Source organism: Camelus ferus, chromosome 3 (assembly GCF_009834535.1).
Source record: "Camelus ferus isolate YT-003-E chromosome 3, BCGSAC_Cfer_1.0, whole genome shotgun sequence".
NCBI classification, from domain to species: Eukaryota; Metazoa; Chordata; class Mammalia; order Artiodactyla; family Camelidae; genus Camelus; species Camelus ferus.
In genome coordinates this window covers 17,257,196-17,278,570 of record NC_045698.1, presented here as the reverse complement: position 1 = coordinate 17,278,570, position 21,375 = coordinate 17,257,196, and the positions used below count along the sequence as shown (strand labels likewise).

The 21,375-nt window shown below is 34.9% G+C and overlaps 1 protein-coding gene and 1 long non-coding RNA gene across 2 annotated transcripts in view; one reads left to right on the top strand and one right to left on the bottom strand.

Moving 5' to 3' along the window:
• LOC102506546 (cadherin-10) overlaps window positions 1–21,375 on the top strand; it is a 160,928-nt gene that overhangs the window by 127,939 nt on the left and 11,614 nt on the right. The window contains exons 6-9 of the mRNA XM_014557540.2: window positions 8,766–8,953; window positions 10,540–10,793; window positions 15,444–15,580; window positions 20,481–20,602. Of these exons, the coding sequence (XP_014413026.2) occupies window positions 8,766–8,953; window positions 10,540–10,793; window positions 15,444–15,580; window positions 20,481–20,602 (701 nt within the window). The remainder of the gene's footprint in view (window positions 1–8,765; window positions 8,954–10,539; window positions 10,794–15,443; window positions 15,581–20,480; window positions 20,603–21,375) is intronic.
• LOC116660607 overlaps window positions 10,690–21,375 on the bottom strand; it is a 34,504-nt gene continuing 23,818 nt past the window's right edge. Inside the window, exon 4 of the long non-coding RNA XR_004316179.1 lies at window positions 10,690–10,805. This is a non-coding gene — a long non-coding RNA (uncharacterized LOC116660607). The remainder of the gene's footprint in view (window positions 10,806–21,375) is intronic.

Here is a 21,375-nt window from a genome sequence, read left to right as displayed (position 1 = left end):
TCATGCCTTTGTGCTTAAGTTGATAACCAAACTCAGAACCTACTCACCAGGAAGGAAGAAATATTTATCTACCCTAAACATTAAAAGAGAAGCAGATGATTCAATGTGACACCTGGGAATGAATTTAAAACGACTATAAATTGGAATTGATAGGAAAGCTCACCACATAATTAAAGCTTCATCAACTCTAAGATAAAAAATACGGAGCATGCAAATAGATGTCTTTGAGGAAACAGGAAACGTACGATGGGTGACAGGTGCTCCTGTGCCTTTGTCAGTGTGCAGTACAGCCTGTCTCCTCTGTGAATCCCCTCCTGCTGCTCCCCTAGATGGTAAACACCTTGCAGGCTTTTAATTAAAGCAACTTCAGTTTGCTTGACAAACTAAGATACTTGTGCTCAACAGACTAGTCTTGAAAATAAATTGTAAAGTATGAATGAATAGCCCTTTCACACCTTTAAAATATAGAAAAGCACTTTTTAAACTTCGAAATAGACCCAGTAAATCTTGTCCCCAAATAGGTTTCTGAGCATAAACCTAAATCCAGAGAAAGGATTATCCAATTATGGATCTTGGGCACTGAATAAATATCTGTTGAAAGAACTAAGAACTAAAGCTGCCATAGAATCAAAACGATCATGAATGTGTGTGTTCTCTGTGTGTCTACAACATACATATCTTTATAGTATAGCTAGCTGAATTATTCAACAGAAGAACAACATCTCTGCTATTTTGATGAATGAGCTCAATTTTAATCATTGCTTTTCTGGAGAGTGTGGAACTCCTTGAAAACATTTACATTAGTGTTTCAGGGAAAAATAAATACGTGCATGTATATACACATTCACAACTCACCTCCTGTGCGTGTGTCTCATATATAAAATAACTTGGGCTTATTATAATATGAACCAGTGGAGCATGATCACTGCCTTGCTAACCCTCAAAAAGTACTGAAAATTAACATGGATAGTGCTTACTCTCATCCAAATGAGATAAACTTGGTGATAGAGATAATCTTTGCAGCAACCAAGAAATGAAATGAAGTGATAAATGATTTTGGATCCCTGACCAGAGCTATAATGACAAGTTCAAAGCAGACAGATCCTTAGAATCTAAGCATATGCCTAAAAATACAAGCAATCTCAAAAAAAAAAAAAAAAAAGTTCAAGCTAAAAATAAAAAGTGGGAGAGCAAATTCCCAGAGACAATGCTCAGTGAAATCTATGTGACAGTAAAATTAATGAAACAAAAAAACATTTTTTTTTCTTTTGTTCTCTCTCTCTCTGTTAAAAGATCCATGATACAGAAACTTTTTACCGTGACCTGATAATCTCTCATATTATCAGGACAATTTTCTGTTCAATTTTTTAAATAATTTGCATCAAAGTATTCAATTTACAGATAATTTTTAAAGTGGGAAATAAGCCTCCTCCTCACCCATAGCTCTAATCATCACCGAAAACAACTTTAAAGTGTTACTCTTTTTAGTTCATCTAGGTTAAGCTGCAATTCTCTAAGTATTATCTTCTTCTTGTTATTTTTAAGATATTTTTAAATAATACCTCTTGAATTCTTTTCATGATTCATGGAAATGGACCTTAGTAGCACCTCAATCTATTCTCCCCCAATATACTTATAACACTTTAAAAATTTCTCTATCGGTTATCTTAGCAAATTTAAACGTATTATGAAATTTACTTTACATCCACCATTCTCAGCCTTCCTCTCTGTCTTTCTGTCCCAGCAGCATTCTCACTGAAGCACTAAATATATCTAAGAATTTTTTAACTGTCATTAAAAAAAAAACTATAATTTTCAAAATGCAGTTATCAAAGTGCTATGCCATTACCCGTAAAAGTTTGATCTTCAGTCCAAAAATTTATAAATGAGCATACACTGGTTCGCAGAAGTCTAAGAGGAAGAACTCTAGACATTTTATTTCCCATGTAATGATTTCAACTATTGAATATTAAAGATCCTCTTTAGTAAATTTGTATTTCCCAAGATGTTACGGGTTTGTGCTTTAGATGTGCTGTGTGTACAGCTGTTCAGAATTTGTTAGTGGGAAACCCTTACAGCACTCAGCTTCATTTTGGCAACGTTCAGAGTTGCAAACCTAGATTCCTCAGTCTCCCCCTTCCAGCATGAGCTGGTTAATCTCTGTATCTCGGGAAAATCTGCCATTCCAGGCATTTCTTTTTCACTTTTGTAACTTGGATATATAGGTCTCTAGATCTCATATAATCCTATATCTTGATTTAGCCCCTTCTTTTCCTGGAATACATTCTTAATTAGGTTCTTTTAAAAGGCCCAAAGGGAAAGAAATTTGCTGAGTCTAAAACTATCTTTGTTGGGCTATCCTACTTGATTAATACGGTAGTTATAGTGAACATTCAAGGTTCAAAATAACTTTGTCAGCAAATTTTGATGACATTGCTCGATATCTTTCTAGGATCAGGGGTTACCTTGACAAGTCCATTGACATTTTGATCCATGCCATGTCTTTTCTTTTTTTCCAATCTCACAATTATATATTAATTTTTAATTGAGTGTATTTCCTTCTATTTGTCCTCTAGCTCCGTAATTCTGTCCTTTGGTGATTTTAATTTCCTGTTTAACTCAGCCACTATTTTTAACTGTTTTAGCTTCTACTATTATATTATTAATATCTATTCATTATATTTGGCTTCATAACAATATAGCTAGCCACTTTTTATAGCTATTCTCTAGTTAAAAAATCTTACAACTTTTACTCCTTAAAACACATTGAATATATTTTTAATATTCTTCATGTGATGACTCCACATTAGTAGCTTTGTTGATAGGATTCAGCTAAAGTGTTTCATTTGTTTTGTTTTTTGCTTTTGAATTTTATTTTATGGTTGCTTTTCAGTGTTTTTTGTTTTTGTTTTTGTTTTTGTTTTTTCCTGTTGACACTCACTTATGTTTCCTTTTGTTGTTATTATATATATTTTTAAAGTTATAATCATTGAAATTTGTGACATTTGATGTTGAATTTTAAAAAGAAGATGTTTACTTCTGTCAAGAGCCAAGAACACTAACACTTTTAAGTGATGCTTACTTTGACAATTATTTATGGCGTATTTGGGTTTGTTTGTTTATTCTGTATTTTCATGGAGGATGTAATAACTATAAGAGAATATCAGTAGCACCACTTTAAAAGCATTACAAGGACTTTAAAAATAATTGCATTCACTGCATGATCCTTGAATTTTGTACATATATATATTTGAGAAAGATTATTCACATGTATAAATATATATATAATACTAATCTATTCCTAAACACATTATTATTAAGTTTTTCTTGTTGTTTATGGTTTATAAAAATAGTATCACACTATATATAATTTTCTGAAATTTGCTTTTTTCCACTTAATATGATACAACTAAAATTCATCCATAATTTTTCCAATGTAACTACAGCTCATAGTTTTCACTTTTGTGTTGTACTGGGATGTGTGATAATGTAACAGTTTAGTTACCTATTCTCTTTACATTTGGGTTCTCTTCCTCTTTTTTTAAAAATTTTTCTAACAATAATTCTGTAGGGCATTTCTGCAACTATGCTCCCTGTGCACATTGCTGGATTTTACTTATGCTAATAGTTAACGTCACATCATATAATCATGTTATGGGTTGAATTGTGTCCTCTAAAAATATATTTTTGAGGCCAAATCCACAGTATTACAGAATTTACCTTAAATGGAAATAGGGTCTTTACAGAAGTGATCAAGTTTAAAGGAGTTGATTAGGGTTGAGGCCCTTTTCCGATATGACTGGTGACCTTTATAAAAGGGGAAATTTGGCCACATGGAGGGAAGACAAGGTGAGCATACAGGGAGAAGATGGTCATGTAACTGCCGCGATGCATCTACAAGTCAAGGAACACCAAGATTGTTGGCAAACACTAAGCTAGAAAAGGCAAAGAAAGATCTTCTCTAAAGCTTTCAAGGAGAGAATGGCCCTGCCAGAGACCTAGATTTCAGACTTCCAGCCTTCAAAACTGTAAGAGAATAAACTTCTATTGTTTTAAGCCTCCCTGATTTTGGTACTTTGTTATAGCAACACTAGGACACTAACACATTTCCCAAAGTCATTGTGCCAAATTTAACACCCATCAGCTCTGCATAAATAGTTCTTTTTGGACCACTTTTAACACTTGGTTTTCTCAGGCTTTATTTTTGTTAATTTAGTAGGTGTAAAATGATATCATATCATGTTTTTTAATCTTAATTTGCATTTGTTTGATTAAGATCCAGTGTCTCTCTCTAGTTGCCTTTCTTGTTTCTTCTTCCTGTAAATTGTTTTCCATTTACATCCTCGACTAATTATTTTCTACTAGCTTATTTCTCTTTTCTTATGGATCCATATGTATTTATATACACATATGTACATATGCACGTGTGCATGTATATATGTGTGTGTATGCGTGTGTGCATACACCCCAGCAGGCATGTGCATGTTGCTCTTTACCTATGACACCTGACTCCACTATTTTCCTTCCTTTGTGGCTTTATGAGCCAAGTATTTACGACTGTATTTTTATTGAGCTGTGATACATATTTCCAGGGCTATTAATGTCTCACACTTTTGCAAAAGGCACTTGAGGGAGAAAGGTATGAAGGGAGGCGGAGAAGCAGGGTCCTCTCAGTAGCATTATCTCAGTGGTTTTCTCGTCCATATACACAGTGTCCCTGAAGGCACTGTAGACTGCCCTGTGATCCTTCACCCCACCTGTTGTGGATGCCACAGCATCATCTTTCTCCCCTAGCAGTTAAAGCTGCCTATGTCTGTAAAAATACAGCTCTCCAGGGTCATCTGAACCCCCAAGGTGAATGTAAATGTTATGAAGGGTGCCTTGATCACCCTTCCATAGAATGCAAAGCACTTACTAGTCCTAGATTATTGTGGAAACTATTCACTGGTGTGTAACTACCCTGTGGATAATCTGGGCTTTGATATTATTCTCCATGCTTCAAGGGGCCGTCAAATTAAAGATCAGTTTTGTGAAAATGTCACATATCCTCAGACTGAAAAGGGGCTTCAGCTTTTACTTACTTCTCTAAGTTCTCATTTTTCTTCAGTTTGGAGCTCATACTTTTTTGATACATTCCAATGTATACTTCTGTCTCTGTGATCCATAAGTATTGATTTCCAGCTAGAAAGTTGAACTAAATGATCTAATTTGCATTGCCAGAAACCTAATCTGATTTAATGTGTTTTAATCAGCTAAATAATTATTGACTTATCAATGTTCAAATGTTTTAAATGCTGAACAGAAGAAGCAAGCTGATTGGTTTCTTTGCATTTTTCTATGACCACAATAATCTCTGATATCTCACTTAATTTCTGTCTCAAGGGATCCTAACCTCGCTTACCTTTCCATTCCTCAGACTTAGAAACAGCAAATCTCCAAAAAAGACGTAGTTTATATTATAGAAAAGCACTGTATTAGTGACCAGTGTTTGGGCATTCAGGTTTTGTTATATTCTGGTGGAATGGAATTCTAGGCCTTTTTTAGTGACTATGATTTAAAAAAATGTACAGATACTTTACAAGTATAAATTAATAAATAAAGATTTGTATAATCAGTTCTAATATTACGTTTCTTTTTGGATATTTTTATTATATTATACTACAGGTTTTCTTTTATACTGAAAAACTTTAAATACTAATATTATAAATCATAGAACTCTAAATTCCTCTTGAAGGGTACAGATATCTTATATCTAAAACAAAGACCAGTGAGGGAGGGTATAGCTCAGTGGTAGAGTGTGTGCTTAGCATGCACAAGGCCTTGGGTTCAATCCCCAGCATCTCCATTAAAACAAATAAACAAACAAACAACCCCCTCACCAAAAAACAAAAAAGTTGGACCAAAAAAGGCAAAAAAAAAAAAAAAATCAGTTACATGTTAAAAGGTAATGACTTACTGTTATTTAAACTTTAAAGAAAAATTTTTTAACTAAGTAGGCTAGAGTTGATGATGTTTTGTCTTTCATAAAGAGGAAAAGTGTATCAAGCTGAAGTAGGAAAAGCATATTGGAAAAACCTAAAGGAGACCAGTGTTATGGAGATTATTAGTGAAGGGGGAGAATGAGAGGGAAGAGGAGCCAGTCTCTGCAGCGCCAGCCTATGTATGCTTTATTTTAAATACAAATGGAACTACCGAAGAGTTCTGAAGCTCTGAGTGATTACTGATAAAATTACTGTTTTCAAAGAGGCAATACGGTTGCAGTGTGTACTGAGAGTATCTTAGATTTGATTGGATTTGGCCAAGTGTAGGAGTTGGTAGATGAGTTAGGGTGTTTCTTGGTTATCCAAAATACAAGTAAGTGTGTAGTAGCTACTATACTCCAAAAAATACAACGGGATTATGATGGTGAAAAAACTACAAAGTCATCTCTGTTCTGTGTAACATCTTCACGGTACATACAAATAAACAAGTAAATAATAGAATGCCTGGCAGTGGCAAGTGGTATGCAGAGTGCCTGGGAGTGGTATTTTCAATAAGGTTATTTTCAGTATGGTTTTTGCTGAAAGCGTTTGCAGAGTTGAGCAGTTACCTGAAGGAAGTAAGCGAGAGTGTCGTCTGAATAGCCAGAAATAGATGTTTCTAGGAGAAACAGCAAAGGCAAAGAGAGCCAATAAGACAGACAGTAGCCAAGGAATGAACGGAGAGTTGCTTTCAGTAGTGTGGATTGGTAGAGAAAAATGTAGAAAAGGAATGAAAAAGTACACATTAAGGGACTAATTGGAGTGTGGTGGAAACTCAGTCTTAATGCTGTCTCCTGGGAAATGACTTCAAACAGAGCAGAAAAGGTGCCTGGACTAGTTAATTAGGGCGGCCGTAACGAGGTCCCACAGGCTAGGTGGTCTAAACAATAGAAATTAATTTTCTCACAGTTCTGGAAACTGGAAGTCCGAGAGCAAAGTGGATTCTTCTGAGGCCTTTCTTTGGCTCATAGATGGCCATCTTCTTGTCTTCCCATGGGCTTTCCTCTGTGCCTGCCTGTGTCTAAGTCTCTTTTTTAGGACACTAGTCACGTAAGACTAGGGATCGCCCTGATATTTTCATTTAGCCATAATTACCTCTCTAAAGACTCTGTCTTTTAGTACAGACACCTTCTGAGGTACTGAGTTGGGGCTGGGGGCCCAACATAGGAATTTTGAGGGCTGTTACCCCTTGAACACTCGGCCCATGATAGAGCCGTTTTCTCCGATTTGGTAAATTGTGTTATGATTATTTGAGGGTAGTGGGGGAAGAATTTTATGTGAGAGAAATAAGATGTAAAGAATGTATAGAGAGATGTAGGAAATGAATTTTTGACAAGAAAGACTTTGGAAAGTCCAGTTTGGTACAAATCTTTCCTGGAAGTGACTAAAGGAAAACACACATTAGGAAAGATGTACTCTGGCAAGAGCATGACTGGCTAAGAGGTCTAGACTTAAGTATGTGTATTAAGGAGAATGACTTAAGGTTTATGAGCAAGAAGGTGCTCTAATCAGAAGTGTGCTTCAGGTCGATTAATCTGTCAGTGACATGTGGTTTACGATCAGGTGCTGAAACATGAATCTCATTAGCAGTAGAGGTTGCTCATGCTGGAAGCACAGCTAGGTGCACTGGGGGCTTAGAGAAATCCTTGTTTTCCTCTGGAATGGAAGGGGATTTGTCAGAACTTAGTGTTTTTTTTAACTTTTTTTTTTTTTTTATTGAAGTACAGTCAGTTTAGAGTGTTGTGTCAATTTCTGGTGTACAGCATAATGTTTCAGTCATACATATACATACGTATGTTCCTTTGCAGATTCTTTTTCATTTTAGGTTACTACAAGATATTGAATACAGCGCCCTGTGCGATGCAGTAGAAATTTGTTGTTTATCTATCCTACATATAATAGTTGGCATCTGCAAATCTCAAACTCCCAATTTATTCCTTCCCATCCCCTTTGCCCTGGTAACCATAAGTTTATTTTCTATTCTGTGAGTCAGTTTCTGTTTTGTAAATACGTTCATGTGTGTCTTTTTTGTTGTCGTTGTTGTTCCACGTATAAGTAATATCATATGGTATTTTTCTTTCTCTGACCTATTTCACTTAGAATGACGATCTCCAGGTCCAGCCATGTTGCTGCAAATGGAATTATTTTAGTGTTTAACTTAGTGTTTTTTACACTGACGCTGTGAAGAGCAACTTTGTATTTAGACTGTCCTTTGTTTCCCTGTCACACACTGAAGTAGGATTTCTCCCCACTGTGTCTGATTGCATGGAATTTTGTAATGTGCTGCCCTGCAGTTGAAATAAACTGATTAGCAAATAACCAAAAATAACAAAGGGAAAACAATAAAAATATATTCACTGCAATGTGTAAATATTCACCTTGTATTCTGTGATTTGTTGTGACTGTATAAACACAGGCAGGTGCATATCTGCACTCAAAGCTAATCTCTAGTTATCTGTGCAAATGAAAAAAAAAAGACAACATACTCATTTTAAAACCAGAATTCCTAATACAATTAGGGGTTGGTACTCGCTATTCATAGTATGCACAGTCCAAATCCCCCACATGTTCACTTGTTCTGTTCCTAGACTTTATCTTATCCATATTACACATATTCAACTTATTAATTAGTCAACATCTAATGTAGAGTCAAAGATATATAATATTCTCTAATACACATTTTCCCTTTGAATCCTCTGTTGAGAAATCTCTCTCTCTCCCTCTTCTTTTCTTTATTCTTTGCAGACACCATCCATCTTCGAGTTCTGGAGTCGTCCCCTGTTGGCACAGCCATTGGAAGTGTAAAAGCGACTGATGCTGACACTGGGAAAAATGCTGAAGTAGAATACCGAATTATTGATGGCGATGGGACTGATATGTTTGACATCATAACGGAGAAGGACACACAGGAAGGCATCATAACTGTGAAAAAGGTACAAAACACCAGCAGAAATACTGATCTGGCTGTTTAGAAAGTGGAGATTTCCATCAGTATTACCCACTCATGCATTGTCCATTAAGAAATATAACTCTCATGTAAATGCACATATAGGAGGCACGTAAAGCCAAAGATCTCCTTAGACATTTAAAAATTTTTCTTTTCTTTTTTTTTTTTGGAGGGAGGGAGGCAATTGGTTTGTTTGTTTATCTTTTAACGGAGGTACTGGGGATTGAACTCAGGACCTTGTGCATGCTAAGCACACACTATCACTGAGCTATACCTTCCACCTCTCCTTAGACATTTGGTCTAGTGTTTTTGCTGATTGAAACATGAAACCTGAGATTTTATAAAATTTAAAAAGCAAGTTAATATATGTGTGATTGTATTTCTGAGCCATGTTAATAAAAGCCCTTCATTAACATTGTTTTCTTAAAAAAAATAGTTAATAACTAGTAATAGCCATAGATCTTCACAGTTGGAGGCATAAAAAGTAGCATGCCATCTATCCAGATGTATGAAGCAATAATTAGAGTTGCTAATAAAAAGAGACAGCATGGATGGGAAGGTAATTTCATTGTTCACATTTTCCCTTCTGCTCCATAAATTAAACTTTACTCCTAACATATGCTCAATGATACAATTCGAAGGTAACTAGTTTTTTATTGTAGACTCAGTACCATCATTATAAGAAAAAATAAGGCATAGGTCCTAGTGAAATGTCCTGAACACTCTATTTGCATAAAATAACCACATGCTAATCACAAAACTATCCTCAGATTCTACTGCAAAGCCCATGGTACACAATCCATTGTTTTTATGTTTGTTTGCTTGTTCGTTTGTTTTAATGGAGGTCCTGGGATTTGAACCCAGGGCCTTGTGCGTGCTAAGCATGCACTCCACCACTGAGCTAGTTCCCTTCCCCACCAATTGTTTTTCAAATGAATAGTGACCAGTATAGAGTGACCAATTCAATATTTCAGTTCCTTTTTGTTTCATAATGTAATCTAATTATCAATCAGCTCTCAAATTTTTTCTCTTTATCCAAGGCTTTTCTTATATTCAGTGTTTCATATAACTGCTGAAAGTTTTATATTAGTCTTCAAAACTTCATCAGGTTTCTGTAGTGCCATGAGCCAGCCGATTAAACTGGATGGAAATATCACAACATAAATTTTAAATGATAACTGATTCTTTGCTTAGAAAAACTTTACAGTAGCCAATACCGCAGCGCACACACACACACATACACACACACGCACACACACACAATTCACCAGCCCATGTTTTACAATGAGTTACCTCTGTAGGAGACAGGTCTTAATACCCTTTTCAATTTTTCTGACATTTAAAACTTCATCTTCTTATGTTCTGGAATATTACATTTTAAGTACATAAAAAGTAAAAAGTAAGTTCTATATGATATGTAAAGAGTATGTATTTTTATTACTTTTAGTGATTTACAGTTAATGAACAACTTGACAGAACTCAGCTAGGCTTTAAAAATCATACTGTAACTTGGAAGGACCCTCTAATCCAATCTAATTTGATGATTTATTTACTTACTTATTTTTAATACAGCCACTTGACTACGAAAGCCGAAGGCTTTACACTCTGAAGGTAGAAGCAGAAAATACCCACGTGGATCCACGCTTTTATTACCTAGGACCATTTAAAGACACGACAATTGTGAAAATCTCTATCGAAGATGTGGACGAGCCTCCCGTTTTCAGCAGATCCTCCTATCTGTTCGAGGTTCACGAGGATATTGAAGTGGGCACAATCATTGGTACCGTGATGGCAAGGGACCCAGATTCGACTTCTAGCCCCATCAGGTAATTATGCTTCTGTTTAAGAAGAAAAGAAAGGGGAATTGAAGTAAACATAGAGATCATGAAATTCTATTTAAAGCACTTAAATGCACTGAAAGATAAGAGAGTGTCTCCGTACGGTGCACATAAATTTGGTGAGCACAAGTGTTTATAGTAAATAGTCTGTTCTGGGGCAGCAGGTGCATGGATCTCATCATTAGCTTCGGTTTTAATCGTGCCGTTTAGCCTGACACTTGGCTCGTATCATCTGCCTGGCTCTTTGAGGTATCTGTTGTCCTGAGCCCTGGTACAGGTAAAGGGCACCATTTCAGCTGTTCATTTGCGGTGTCGCTGAATCAACTTATTTGTGCTTTCAGGTTCTTAAATAATATGTGAGGTTGAGAGAGGTTTTAACAGTAAAAAAAAAATCATAACTATGTTACAATGTAGTTATGATTGTAGAAACTCTTCTATACTCCTATCATCAAAAGGGGACTTTGTTGTTTGGGCTATATCAAAAAATTTAGAACATTCCAACAAGATCAGAGTGATTTCAAATTTTTTTTTTTTTTTGCTTTGTTTTCTTATGGCACCTAAAAATATATGAAATGGGAAAAACACATACAAATGAGAAAGGGTCAAAGTTTTCATTGACCTTTGTTCTCTCATTTTAAAAAAGTACAGGTATCTATGTGTAATATTCACCATTAAAATGACTGCCTTAGACCATTAGTCCGTCATGTGTTTTGGATTTCATTTGTTTCCTTCATCCTCAGCAAGCTGATTTTGCTTCTTTTTTTCTATGTTGGCCAGTCAAGTAGGAGTTCAAGTGGTTGTACAATTTCCAAGTACACACTCCTAACTATGCTGCAGTGGAATGTCAGAAACCTCTAATTTTATGGGCCATGCAACTAACTCAAATTAAAGTTAAAATTTCTGTAGGTTCTATCAGATCTTCAAGTAGAGTCATATTATATATATACATGTATATATAAATTGCTATTTGATTTATATTATTTTACCTAAATATTTTCTTATCTTCACATACAGCATGAGGTTACATATGGGCAGCCAAAACCTGCATATGGCACTCAAGTACAGCTCCCATCTGCCAGCATGACTTCCCCATAAATGCCTCTTCTCCACCACATTTATCTTCAGTGGAATTGCTGCATTCCTTGGATTTTTTTCCTTTGAAGCTTTTAAATAACCAATATACGTGCTTAATTTTCCTCATTAAATACTTACCAAGCACTCCCTTGGCATGTATTCCTGGTTTTAAAATGGCCTTTTAAAAATCAAATACAATATTTTTTTTAAGTTCAGTTTAAATCTAGTGACATTATTAAGTGACAGTATAAAAGATATTTTTCCACACAATGAAATCAATTTTGCATCTTTTTATAGACTGATGGTTGTTATACATCAAAATGTATCTGTGAATTTTTTAAACAAAAAGTAAAATATTCCATCAGGATGCAAGTCCTGGAGACCAGGAGAAAAGAATCCATTGCGTGCACTAAATGCAACAGAATTAGTGACATCATTGCTTATTGATGACAGAGTCTACACCATGATTCTTGTTGCATATTTAAATTTATGCTAACTTGATGTAGAAGATGGAAATGAATATTATTGCATGTTAATCTTGATAGAACGCGCAAATCAAAAAATGTATATATATTATCAAAGGAATAAAGTAGCTTTACTAAAGCAACGTATTTAGGGATGGATAATTGGATAATACTGGTCATGTTATAAACTGTTTATGTCATATACTGTGGCTGCTAATGCAATAATCAGACAGGTTTACCTAAAATATGTATTCTGGAACTGATTTAAAAATGAAAATCTTAGGTAATAACATAATTTGCCATAGAGAACTGGAACATACAGCAGTAGACTCTTGAACAACTTGGGGATTAAGGGCACAAATCTCCCCCACCAATGCAGTTGAAAATCTGAATATAACCTCATAGTTGGCTCTCTGTGTCCACAATTCTGCATCCAAGCATTCAACTTCAGATTTATTTATTCAACAAATATATACTGTAGTTTATCTTGTCAACTGAAGAAAATGCACAACCTAAACGTTGAGAGTTATATTTTATTTGGTGGACATTTCTGAGGACTTAAGCCCAGAATAACAACTTTTCAGATAGCTCTGAGAGACTGCTCTGAAGAGGCAGGGGAGGAGCCAGGATATTAGTTTTATGACAAAGACCAGGTTGTCAGAACATCAAAAGATTACTGTTAATTAAAGAAAACCAGATATCTCAAGTTAAGGAATTTAGCACTTTTCTATGTATGGGAAGATGCAAAAGTCTGCCATTGAAATCATTCCTTTGATATGCACCTAAATATGTAGGTCTCACACCCTGTTCTTTTCCCATCCTGAGTTCCCTCAGGGTGCACCGCTGTGGGTGGTGGCAGAGGCGGGCTGCCTGTTTGTCTTCATCCTGAGTTCCCTCCAGCTCACCTTCGGGGGCTGTGGTAGTGACTGATGACTTGATGGCCGCAGCATCCTTTGTTTACTGATATAGCAAGCAATATTTTTCACTTACAATATTTATTGAAAAAAATCACTTATAAGTAGACCCACAAAATTCAAACCCATGTTGTTCAAGGGTCAACTGTAATTATATCATGTTTGAAAAAGAATCAGGATGTCTCTGTATCTTCAAGGTAATTTCACATAATCCTCTAAGTTTTATCATTATTTTTTAAACTGAAGTACAAGAAAAAAGACAACACAGACATAAAACGGATTTGGCTAAGACAATGATGCTTTATATTGATTTACATACTGCAACTTCCTGTCATATTTCTATAGAAATAAGTACACATCATTTGCCAAAATGTCAAAGAGGTCAGTTATACTTTCTTCCATTCAACGAATATTTGTGGGTCACAACATCATTATTAACATGTTTCTCAAGGAGTTCTCAGTCTGCTAAGGAAGAGGATTTAGAATGAAAAATAATATTCGTTGAGTACCTACTAGATTTTAAGTATGATGCTTGCCATTTTCATGTTTGATTCTTGTTTGAGATGTGAGATGAAATGAATTGTGAATACAATGTGATAAATGACAGAGATAAGTGGTACAAGGGACCTTAGGATGGAAGGGGACAAATAGCTTCTACTTCAGATACTCACGGAACACTCCAAGGAGGAGGTAAAATTTATGTCGGATCTTTCACTAATAAAAGAATTTTGTCAACTTGGGATATAATTTATGAATTATTCCAGATACAGAGATACAAAGTTTTGTGTAATTTGTGAATGGCTAAAACAGGTAGTTTGAATACAAAACTAAATTCCTATTGTGTTAATAGAGATGGCTGGGGTTTATTAAGGAAATTTGTAAATGACTGGTCTGTTCTATTTAGAACTGATTTAAAGTAAAAGTCTAAAATAAGCAGTCCTCAAAAATAAAATCACATTAACTATTGAAATGTTAAATTATTCTTCTAATGCAATTTATTCAAAACCCAATATAAAGATCATAAATTTCAATCGATTTTTGGAAATATTATACACGTTTGGAACATTAAAAGAAAAAAAGCTTTATGGCATTTTAAAAATTATTTTGTAGTATTATTCACAAAATGCAATTTAAAAATGCTATTTCATATATTTTTCCTTAAAATAAATAACGGTTGTCTCTTAAGAAAATATACGCCATACCTGAATAATATTCCTGGTTTTGTCATCTTTATTTTGCTCTGTTTTTTAAATTTTTTAATAGGGAACATTAAAGATGCTTGCTAACTCAAAAATTCTAAAACATTTGTAAACCACTAGGATTGTGAAGTGACAGGAACCACCAGTGAGGGGTACAGTTCTTTTAAACCTTGGCTGACAATCCCCCAAATAATGGGATTTATCCCAACTACATCATCCTAATTGATAAACCTGTTGTTAAGTTTTAGAATGACACCCAGCACGATGCCTTTAATTAGTTTGCAGAATACTTGTTTTTTTAATACATGTACTAAGACTTCATTTGCTACAGATATATAAAAACTCTTATGCCAAACTTTTCTATTTTTAAAATATATCTAGTTAAAATGTATAAATTTTATAATGATACACATGGGTAAGAAAATGAAGCTACCTGTGTATTGTACTTTGAAGCGACTAAACACAGTCATCAATTGATGATCTACACTTTTGAGGAAACTAATGTTATCTCCAATATTCTTACTAGAAGACTTTACTTCTGGTGATGATGTTATGCATTCGATCTTTGTGATAATTCTTTAGAAGTCTCGATCACTAGGCAAAGTTAGTTGGTAATGTAAAACTTGTATTTCCAACTCTTTTTTTGGAAAAAATACATGAAGGTCAGTTGAATGTGGCAATAGATAATGATTCGATAATGCAAGGATTCAGAAGACCAGCATTTGAATGCAGAACAATGGTCGATTCAGGTCTTGGAACGAGGTTTCGGGGTGGGGCTGGGGGAGGGTCAGCGTGTGTGTGTGTGTGTGTGTGTGTGTGTGTGTGTGTGTGTGTGATTAATTGATGACACAGTCTGCATTCCAGTTCAGTACTATATACTTTCCTGAAATTATTATTTATCACTCTATGTGTGTCTTTGCATTTCACTGTTTTCTCCTATAAACCTTCAATAATACTGCATGTATTTTTCTCTGCCCTCGTGTTCAGATTTTCCTTGGATCGCCACACTGACCTTGACAGGATCTTTAACATACATTCTGGAAATGGATCCCTTTATACATCAAAGCCACTTGACCGTGAACTATCTCAGTGGCACAATCTTACTGTTATAGCTGCTGAAATCAGTAAGATGAATTTTATGTATATAATATTGAGCATATTTTTAGGTTTCATTTTATATTAAGAATAATTCCTTCTCATTGCACACGTGAATTGTAATTTCAATCTAAGGTTTTAAAAGGCCTCTCAACACCTATAATTTTTTAAATAGTTTCTGTATATACTGAGAAATAGCTATAGTCATCCACAAGTCTACAGTTAATACTAACTAATAAAAATGATCTAGAATTGGGAACTAAAAATATTCTCTTTGGGAGAAAGGGAAATGTATTAAATTTACTGCATGGACACTATGAATTAAAATCTATGCTAAAATGCTGGGAGTCCCTGAATTAACAACAAACACATAGATATTATTACTTCCTTTTTATAGGTGAAGAAACAAAGGTATTGGTAACAATAGCTAACATTTAGCACTCTGTGCCAGGTATTATTCTAAGAATTTTAAATTAATTTTCACTCCTAATACTTTTATTGACCTTATTTAACAGAGAAGGAAATAAGACTCTAGAGGTTTCAGTAACTTGTCCAAAGTCACAATGCCAGAACTGGTAAAACTGGGATTTGAAACTAGTCATTCTGTTTGTAGATCCAATACTAAATTCTATACCTAATTTACAAAATTTCATCCAACTAATAATAGACACAGCCAGTATTCAAAATCATACCTGTCTCTAATTGCAAAAGTTCTTGCCCATACACAGGGCTGGCTATATAATTTTTAGAGCCTGTTATAAAATGAAAGTGTGAGGTCTCTTGTTAAAACATGATTAAGGAATTTAACATAGCAACAGCAGAGTGTTAAAACAAGGGTGAGTGGGGCCTTTCTAAGTGTGAGGCCCTGTTCAACGGCCCGTGCCTCTGAAGCCAGCCCTGCCCACACACTCTAACCTGTTGATGGTTTCAGATCCCTGTATTGTGATACGTGCATGGAATAGAACTTTTTAACTGTCTTAAAAAGAAACACTAATTAGGGTCTGAATCACGGTGAAAAACTAAGCCCCCACATTTCAGATCTGAAAAACTAAGTTGAATCCACAAACACGTATCAAGGTCGAGTTATTTGAAGTAACCATTCCAGATTTGGAAGGCAGAGCATTGGGACTGAATTACCAAGCGCCTCAGAAGGATAAAATTAGGCTAGACAGATCATCAGCAATGACCTTAACGCCTCAGAATAAAGATTAGTCCTACCATCTAAATGATCCACTTTTTCTTTAGTGAGATAAAAATGGCTGTGCCTCTTAGGGTGAACTGAAGGGTGGTTTTTTTTTGGTTTTTTTTTTTTTTTGAGTGTTTCTTAAGGAAAGCTTTTATTTCTATATCAGTCTCCATATCACAGTGTTTAGTTGTGCCTGACAGGATCCAGTCTGATTATTCTAGAATCACGGTTGTGTGTGCTCTCTGGCTGATTCAAGATCCTTATTCAAGCCCAGTGAGCTAGGAACTGCATTTTCCATTTCAGATACTTTGAGAAATTTAACTTCTAAAGCTAGTCGAAGTAATTACAATTCTGTAAAAAGCTAAGTCAATTATGTTCTTCTTTTTAAGAACTAAACCTACTTTCTGCCCTTAAAGAAAATCAATCTATGGAGTAACTGCTGGAAATGCCTACCTGCCAAACCACAAACAGTCAGGGGTCCATTATGCTGTGCCGATTATTAAATGGAATGAGGGTTAGAGGGAAACAGCGTATAAAGAATTGTTTTTACTAGATTTTAAACACTAGGTTTATGGTAAGTATGTCAGACACCAAGCCCAAAGCAGAACAGAATGATCTATAAATGTACTTCTTACCAGTGTGTTTCCAGACCCTGCGTCCAACAGTTCAATTCTACATCCTATAGCAGTAGTCCCTCATACTGCAAGGACCCCTGCTCCAGGCAACCGTTTAGGGCACTATACCATGGAATAAGTCCTCTTTTTCTTCTTTAAAAAATATTTTTATATGTCATGTGAAGAATATAAAATCTAAAATTAAGATCACAATGAGGGATGGTAAAACACAGTGTTGTAGAAACCAATGAGTTCCTATACCCACATCTGAAAATTAAACTGTGATCCCTGAAGTCCCTTCTGAGAACAATAGAGCAAAGCTGATGACCGAAGGTCTCCTTTTTCTAAACCTTCTTCCTCATTGGTGGAAATTCTTGCCCTAACCAGGAACAAAAGGTATCTCTCTCTGAAGCCTGGGATTCCTGGATAATGACTGAAGTTTTCTTCTTCTTGAAGGTATAGAGAAGGCTGTGAATACATGGCATGGTTTTATACCTTAGGACACATTCTGAGACCCTTTATGGCTCACACATTCTTGCTACCATGGAGCTTGTTGGTTGACTGACAGGCTCAGGTGGTAAATGTGTGCTGGCTACTTTTCAGTCTGTTGCTTCCTTGGAATGCTTCCTATTTTTATTTATACACAAGCCTCCGCATTTGCCAGTAAAAAGATTAGTGTAAGCACTGTTTTTTGAATAGGTGCCTCCAGGCCTGATGCTTTACAAAGCGTGTTATCCCTGTGGATTTAGCTTTTGATTTGAAGAGCTTTGAGTTATGTGTATAGAGGCTGGAGAATCTGCACATTGTGTTAGGGAAGGGACTGACGATGCAATTTTTTAGATATGAAACTTTCTGTCCTTCTTGGTTTCTGTGGCATAGGTAAAGTGAATAAAATAAAAGAGCTATTTTTATGTCAAGGCTTTATACTGAAAGAAAACATTTTGCTCATGTCCACTAACTATAAAAGTAGGTTAAAGAGCACATTCTAGAAAATACGGAAGAATCAGACCGCCCTTCTCTTATACGAGGCAACAAGTAACTTTGGGTAGTTGAAGATTGACTTGTAGGTGAACATTATGCCTCTGGGTGTTAGTAAATGGTTTAGGAGTGGGGGATGTAGGAAAATAACAGACTAGCATTTTTCTCTTTTTTCTCTTCTCTCCATTTTTTCCCAAATATTCTCCTCTTGAGACCCACATGAATTGTAGGAAAGCTAGTTAACATGTTTTTATTATGTAGATGCTTTGTGTGGAGAAAGGTAGCATAAGGTCTTAAGTAAGGTAAGGAGATGAACATGATGTAACAGGGATAGTAAAGGTCCTCTTAATAATAAAAGTCAACATGTGTTGGTAGCTGGTGTTTACCAAAGAACTGATACTTTGATAAGACGTTTTCACGCATTAGCTCACGTAATTTTTCAAATCATTTTATAAGATTAGAAATTCGATTTTGATTCATGTGGAGTAAAATCAAGGCATTAGAGAGAGTATGTAAACTGGCCAAAGTCACATGATGAATGAATGGTGGGAATCAAAGCAGCTCTCTTTGACTCCAGGGTGTAAACTCTAAGCACCTGACACACTAAGAGGTGAGCAATATGCAGCAGTAGATTAGCAAGTATGAAATAAGACCTGAGAACTGAATGCATATGGGTTAAGAAGACCGAAGAAAGACTGAACAAGAATGTTAAAGAGGGAATGGGTTTTAAAGTTTCTCTTGAAGAGAGGAAGGAAAGGTAAATACACTTCAAGTGGATTTAGAATTCTGTCTGCCTTCTTTCATATTATTTCAGCCTTGTAAACGTCCCTGCCAAGTAATCAGTTCTTACATGCTATTTTTAAAAAGTGCTGATTTCATTATTTTAGTAACATTATAATTACATGGAGAAAAAAGAGGAGAAGTAAATTTTTTTTTGAGTAGTGATACTCTCTATTTGTACCTGACAATATTTTTTAACACTGTATCTGAAAAGAATTTAGATAAAATTGGAAAGTTAGATAAATTTCCCAAGGGTAAATATTACTCATAACCCATGTTGGTAGAGGCCATTTAATAAGATTGCTACTGTCCCTCAGCTCATGTGCTATTTTTTGTTTGTTTGTTTTGCTTTGTTTTTAGCTAATTATCACCTTTCTCTTTTTATAGTGATCTTCAGCTTGACTTTGTCAAAGTTCACATAGAAGGTGAAACATATCCAGAGACTGAGATGTTAATATCACTAAGGCTGATGACTATAACCTGAATTTAAGATGCCAAAACACTCTCAGATATCAGTACACATGGCTAGAAAAATCCATGGTAGAGATAATACAATTATGACTAATATGAGGTTTTTACCCAAGGTTAGGCTAAATAGACATTTATATTTTAAAGTTCCATTTACAAATCAAAACAATTTTTAAATGTATACTTATATGTGAAAACTTTGAAGCTCTTGATTTTTAGCAAAATAAAATCATGATTATTATACTACATGTTACTATTAAGCTAATTTTGCTAACAAAATTGAGCCTGGATTGTTGAAATGGTACCAGTAATAATTATATTAATGAGATATTTTAAATCTTGTATTTCATTGTTAATTTCCATCCAATTTGTAAAATTAGTAGTTATATATTAAAATTTCCAAAAGGAGAGTTGAGAGTAACTGTTGGAATACATTTTAGTGATAAAAGTAGTAGTCAGAAGGGTAGATTGTAATTCAACAACTATGATTTAGGGGATGACCTTGGGCAAGTTACTAATTTATTTAAAACTACTCTATCCAAAAAAAAAGTTATAAATTAAGTAATATTATGACATATAATAAAGATTTAGTAAATATGTTCTTATTTTACATATTTGGGGAGTAAGGACTCAAGTATAGTATGAACTCAATTACAGTGGATTGTTCTTTTAAAATTATTTTTCAAAATATTATTAGTACTCTTGAGCCCAGTAATAACTGAATTCATGACTATTTAATTAGGCTCTGCAGTAATTCTCTTTATTGCATTTGCTCATTAAATTAGTAGAATGAATGTGATGCTTATTTGTATGTGAGCACTTAATATCCACAAGATGCTTATATAAATTAAATCTGGTGTACGAATGATTTTCATAAACACATTTTTCCTTTCCTTTTTCTAGACAATCCCAAAGAGATGACTCGGGTGGCTGTTTTTGTGAGAATTTTGGATGTTAATGACAATGCCCCACAATTTGCTGTGTTCTATGACACTTTTGTGTGTGAAAATGCCAGACCAGGACAGGTAAGTACTCAAAGGATTTTAAAGGGTAAGAAGATTTTAACAGGCACGTTAATTTTTGTCCCCTCTTGAGGGGAATGAGTAAAGAAATAAAATTGTTCATATAAAGTCCCAGCAATTATATTAAAAATTAATATAATTAAAAACAAACAATCAGGACCAAAGCCTGATGTTTTTAGGGTTGAAAACGTTTTAAATAACAGTATAGCACATTTCATATGTCCTTCGTAAAGCTCTAATGTAAATATGAAATTTTACCGTAGCCATGAAAGTTAAGGTATAAGAAGAAACAACTTTTTAAACTTTCAAACAAAAGGAAAAATAGACCCTGCTGTGCCATTACATAAATATTAGTAAGTGCTTGAGAGATGGGAAATGAAAATGGGGAAAACAGAGACAAATACCGGGGATCAGCAAAACATCCCATCAATATCCCAACGTATGCGAATACGATTTTGAAGCAGGACCGCAGAGTTCACGCCTAAGACTTGTATTTGCTTTTCATCATTATGGCAACACATAAAGTGCTTAATGACTTAGTTTTCATCCTTTAAAACATTCTTCCTACACCAGCTTTGTTTATAACTCTTTAAGTCTTTCCTCAGTGGACTCATTTTGTTGTTTGAAAAGCTCCAGCCTGTATGGCTGAAAGAAATGCTCTTAATTGGTTTGAGTGCTATCTTCACAGAAGGAAGCTGCATGTTATAAATAATAATTGGGAGCCAAATGTGTTTTATTAGAGAAAGAGAATCCATCACGAAACTGTATTGTGTTTT